Consider the following 5,000-nt stretch of genomic DNA (forward strand, 5'->3'; position numbering starts at 1 on the left):
TCCTCTTTCTCTTCTTCATTCCATTTATCTATCTGTGTTTATCTATCTCCCTCATTCTCTCCTTCTCTCTCTTCTTGCTTTCCTCTTTATTTCTTCCTCTTCCTCTTCTTCATTCCTTTATTTATTACCATATTACTCTCTTTCCCCGTGTGTGTGTGTGTGTGTGTGTGTGTGTGTGTGTGTGTGTGTGTGTGTGTGTGTGTGTTTTATGAGCTCAAGTGGTGATTAGTCTTTTCATTCTCTCTCTCTCTCTCTCTCTCTCTCTCTCTCTCTCTCTCATCTACCATCATCATCATCCCTCTTACCTCTCTTTATTTTTCTCTTCCCCTCTTCTTTTTTTCCTCCTCTGTTCTCACTTAATTTCCTCCTCCTCCTCCTCCTCCTCCTCTCTCTCTCTCTCTCTCTCTCTCTCTCTCTCTCTCTCTCTCTCTCTCTCTCTCTCCTTTCATCTCCATTTTCCTTCCTTTTATTCTCCTTTATTCTTTTCCTTCTCCCATAATTCCTTTTAGTTCCCTCTTTCTCTTTTTATCTTTCCTTCCTTCCTTCCTTCCTTTCTTCCTACCTTCCTTCCTCCCTTCCCTTACATAACCTTTTTCCCTCCCATCTTTCTCTCCCTCTCCGTCTCTTCTCTCCTATCTCCCTCCACACACATATAATTTTTCTATCCTCCTCCTCCTCCTCCTCCTCCTCCTCCTCTTTTCATATCCTGTCTCTCACCTTTTCTTCTTTCCCCTCCCTCCTCCTCCCCCTCCTCCTCCTCCTCCTCTTCCTCCTCTTCTCATTTTCGTAATTATGATGTTAAGGGAAATTTTGGACAGGTGAAATAGAAAACTACAGGTGAGAGGGAATGGTCGACAGGTGTGTGTGTGTGTGTGCGTGTGTGTGCGTGTGTGTGTGTGTGTGTGTGTGTGTGTGTGTGTGTGTGTGTTATCGCTTTCACCGTTTTGTGTCTTCATATTTTGCTTTTCTTCCTCCTCCTCCTCCTCCTCCTCCTCCTCCTCCTCTTTCTTCTTTACTCTTCTCTCCCCTCATAATTCTTTCATGTTCTCCCTCACTCTCCTAATTCTTTCTTTCTCTCTTTCTTTCCTTCTTTCTTTCTCTATCTCTCTCTCTCTTACACAGTTTTTAACCCTTCTTCTTCTTTCTCTTTCTTCCACTCCACTCACCTGCTCATTTCTTTCTTTCTATCTTTCTATCTTCTTTTCTTCCTTCTTTTCTTTCTTCCTTCCTTTTTTCTTTTCCTCTCTTCTTCTCTTTCTTCCTTTCTTTTTTCCAGACTTTCTTCCTTTCCTCTTTTATTCCTGTCTTCCTTTCTTTCTTCCTTTCTTCCATACTTTTTCTTCTTTCCTTTCATCTTTCCTTCCTTCCTTTCTTTTTCCAGCCATTCTTCCTTTCTTCTTTTATTCCTGTCTTTCTTTATTTCTTCCTTTCTTCCATCTTCTTTCTTCTTTCCTTTCTTCTTCCCTCTCATTAACCTCTCTAACTCACTTACTTTTCCCTCTTTCTCTCCTTCTATATCCTTCACCCATCCTTCCATCCTTCAGGACTCCACTGTAGGACTCCCTGACCCCTCCCTTCCTCTCCTCTCCCTAACATACACAGCACTTTCATACCCCTTAAAATACCCCTTTCATATCCCTCCTTCCATATCCTTCACCCTGCAGGACTCCCTCTGTAGGACTTCCTGACCCCTCCCTCTCCCCCCTAAAATACCCCCTTCATGTCCCTCCCTCCATATCCTTCACCCTGCAGGACTCCCTCTGTAGGACTCCCTGACCCCTCCCTCTCCCCCCTAAAATACCCCCTTCATGTCCCTCCCTCCATATCCTTCACCCTGCAGGACTCCCTCTGTAGGACTCCCTGACCCCTCCCTTCCTCTCCTCAGACGGGAAGTACCACATGACGGAGGCGGGCGACCTTCACGTCCTGAGAGTGAGCCCCGTGGACGGCCGCTCAAGGTTCAGGTGTCGGGTCCTGCACAAGCTGACCGGAGCATCACACTTGTCCCAGAGCCCCGCCAGGATCATCGTAACGGGTGAGTGTGTGTGTGTGGGGGGGGGGGGGGAGGTGGTGGGGATGTCTTGGTTTTGATCTTGATGTCACAGGTGAATTGGGATTGCTCACAAGTCAGGTCTTTGTTAATTTGGGTTTTTGTTATTGTTATTATTTTCTTCTGGGTGAGGAGGGGGAAGAGATACGGAGGAGGAGGAGGAGGAGGAGGAGTGTTTGGGGAAAGGTGATGATAGGAAGAAGAAAAAAAGAAAGAAAGAAACAGAAAACATGGAAAAAAAGGAGGAATATATTAAAGAGAAAGGAAGAATGGAAAGAAAAATAATAAAAGGAAGAAAGAATGAAAGAAAGAAAAGAAATACAAATAAGAGACGGAAAATAAAATAAATATATGTATGTATGAGGCTACGAATATGTATGTATGTATAACCGTGTACGTATGTGTGTGTGTGTGTGTGTGTGTGTGTGTGTGTGTGTGTGCGTATTGTTGCCGGTACACAAAGGGAACTAATCAGCTGTTTACCTTCATCACGTATTCCCTTGAACGCCCCTTACCTTACATTTACCTTACTTTTAACGAAGAATTTTACCCTTTTTCAATTTTCCTCCTCCTCCTCCTCCTCCTCCTCCTCCTCCTTCCCTTTCCTCCTCCTCCTCCTCCTCCTCCTCCTCCTCCTTCCTCCTCCTCTCCTCCTCCCTCCCTTCACCCTTTCCAACCTCATCCTCTGTTTTTCCTCTCCCCTACCCATTCCTCCTCCTCCTCCTCCTCCTCCTCCTTCCCTTTTCCTTCACCCTTTCCCACCTCCTCCTCTGTTTTTCCTCTCCCCTCCCCATTCCTCCTCCTCCTCCTCCTCCTTCCCTTTTCCTTCACCCTTTCCCACCTCCTCTGTTTTTCCTCTCCCCTCCCCATTCCTCCTCCTCCTCCTCCTCCTCCTCCTTCCTTCCTTCTCTTCTCCCCACCTCCACCTCCTCCTCTTTATTTCCTCTTGGTGAGTTTTTCGCAGTCAAGAATTTTCCCCTCTTTAAAACTCCCCTTCCTCCTCCCCCTCCTCTTTTTTTCCTCTTGTTTTCGCAGTCAAGAGTGATTAATTTTCTCCTTTCAGTGCGGGAGATAAGTGAGAGGAAATCAAGAGGGGATGAAGAGGCAGGAGTTATCGGGTTCAAGAGGGCTTAAGAGGGGATTTAGGGGATGCAAAAGAGAGTTCATGAAAATATTGGTTGAGTGAGAGAGGGGAAGAGGAGAAGGAGGAGGAGGAGGAGGAGGAGGAAGGGGGTGGAGATGAAGAGAGAGAGAGAGAGAGAGAGAGAGAGAGAGAGAGAGAGAGAGAGAGAGAGTTTATGGGAAATGAATGGAAGGAAGGAAGGAAGGAGGAAAGGAGATAAGGAGGGAGGGAAAGAGGGAAGGAAGGATATGAAGAGATAAAGAAATGAAAGGAAGGAAGGAAGAAAGAAGGGAGGGAGAGGATGGTGAGGGAAGGATGGAGGTAAGGAAAGAGGGAGGGTTGTGTGGGAGGGGAATGAAAGAAGGAAGGAGGGAAGGAAAGAAGGAGAGTGTGAGAGGAAGGAAGGAAGGAAGGAAGAGTGGAAAGAAGGAAGGAGATGAAGACAGAATGAGGAATGGAAGAAAGGAAGAATAGGGGAAAGAGAAAGGAGGAAAAGAGAAGAGAAGGAAAGGAAGGAAGGAAGAAGGAAGGGAGGGAAGCAGAAAGGGAAGGAGAGAGAAACGGAAAGGAAAGGGAAGAGGAAACAGGAAAGAAAGAACGAATGAATGAATAAAGAAAGGGAAATAGGAGGGAGAGAAGAAGAAGGAGGAAGAAGAAGAGAGGAGAACCAGCGAAGGAAAACTCAAAAAAACAAAAAAAAAAGGAAGAAAAAGAAACAAGATAAAGAAGGAAGAAGGAATACCATAGAGAGAAAGAAAGAAAGAAAGAAAGAAAGAAAGAAAGAAAGAAAAGAAAGAAGAAGACCAGAAAGGGAAACTATGAAAGCCGAAAGAAAAATAAAGAAAATAAAAAGAGAAAAACGAGGAAAATATGAGAGAGAGAGAGAGAGAGAGAGAGAGAGAGAGAGAGAGAGAGAGAGAGAGAGAGAGAGAGAGAGAGAGAGAGAGAGAGAGAGAGAGAGGAAAGGAAGAGAATAAAGGAAGAGAGAGAGAGAGAGAGAGAGAGAGAGAGAGAGAGAGAGAGAGAGAGAGAGAGAGAGAGAGAGAGAAGAGGGAAATATCAATAGGTTTATCGTAGAAGGGGAAGCTTGGGGAGTGTCAAAAGAGCTTAAGAAGATGAGGGGAAGGAGAAGGGTAGATGAAGGGGAAGGGAAGAGGAAGGGAAGATGAAGGGAAGGGGAAGGGAAAGTGACCGTGGAGGAAGAAGGGGAAGAAGGGAAAAAGTGCCGATGAATATGTCAGAGGATGATAGGTAATGAGAGGAGGAGGAGGAGGAGGAGGAGGAAGAGGAGGACAGAAGGGAAGAAGGTTTAAAGTAGAAGATAGGCGTTGATAAAAAGGAGGAGGAGGAGGAGGAGGAGGAGGAGGAGAAGGTAAAGAAGATGAAGAAGTAGAAGGGAAAGAAGATGATGACGGAAGAGAAGAAGAAGAAGAAGAAGAAGAAGAGAGAGGATAGAAGGAGGAGGAAAAGAAAATGAAGGGAGATGAAAAAGAAGGAGGAGGAGAAAAAGAAAAAGAAATAAAGAAAAGTAAAATTATGAAAAGAAAACCAAGAAAAGCGAAAACCATCTGAGAGAGAGAGAGAGAGAGAGAGAGAGAGAGAGAGCATAGGGGAGGTCACAAATAAGCCAGGTGTAAGATATGGGCTGATGACGTTAGCTCGTGAACAGGTAAATGTGTGTGACTTGGGCTCTCTCTCTCTCTCTCTCTCTCTCTCTCTAATGGTTTCTGCTTTTCTTTGTTTTCTTTTCATATTTTCTCTTTTCCTTATTCTTATTATCTTCCTCCTCCTCCTCCTCCTCCTCCTCCTCCTCCTCCTCCTCCTTTT

General features: G+C 45.1%; 1 protein-coding gene across 1 annotated transcript in view; it reads left to right on the forward strand.

Moving 5' to 3' along the window:
• The window catches only part of LOC127005274 (cell adhesion molecule Dscam2-like), a 130,892-nt gene that overhangs the window by 58,048 nt on the left and 67,844 nt on the right, over positions 1–5,000 (forward strand). Inside the window, exon 5 of the mRNA XM_050874068.1 lies at positions 1,886–2,035. Within this exon, the coding sequence (XP_050730025.1) occupies positions 1,886–2,035 (150 nt within the window). The remainder of the gene's footprint in view (positions 1–1,885; positions 2,036–5,000) is intronic.

The sequence above is a fragment of the Eriocheir sinensis genome, chromosome 29 (assembly GCF_024679095.1).
Source record: "Eriocheir sinensis breed Jianghai 21 chromosome 29, ASM2467909v1, whole genome shotgun sequence".
NCBI classification, from domain to species: domain Eukaryota; kingdom Metazoa; phylum Arthropoda; class Malacostraca; order Decapoda; family Varunidae; genus Eriocheir; species Eriocheir sinensis.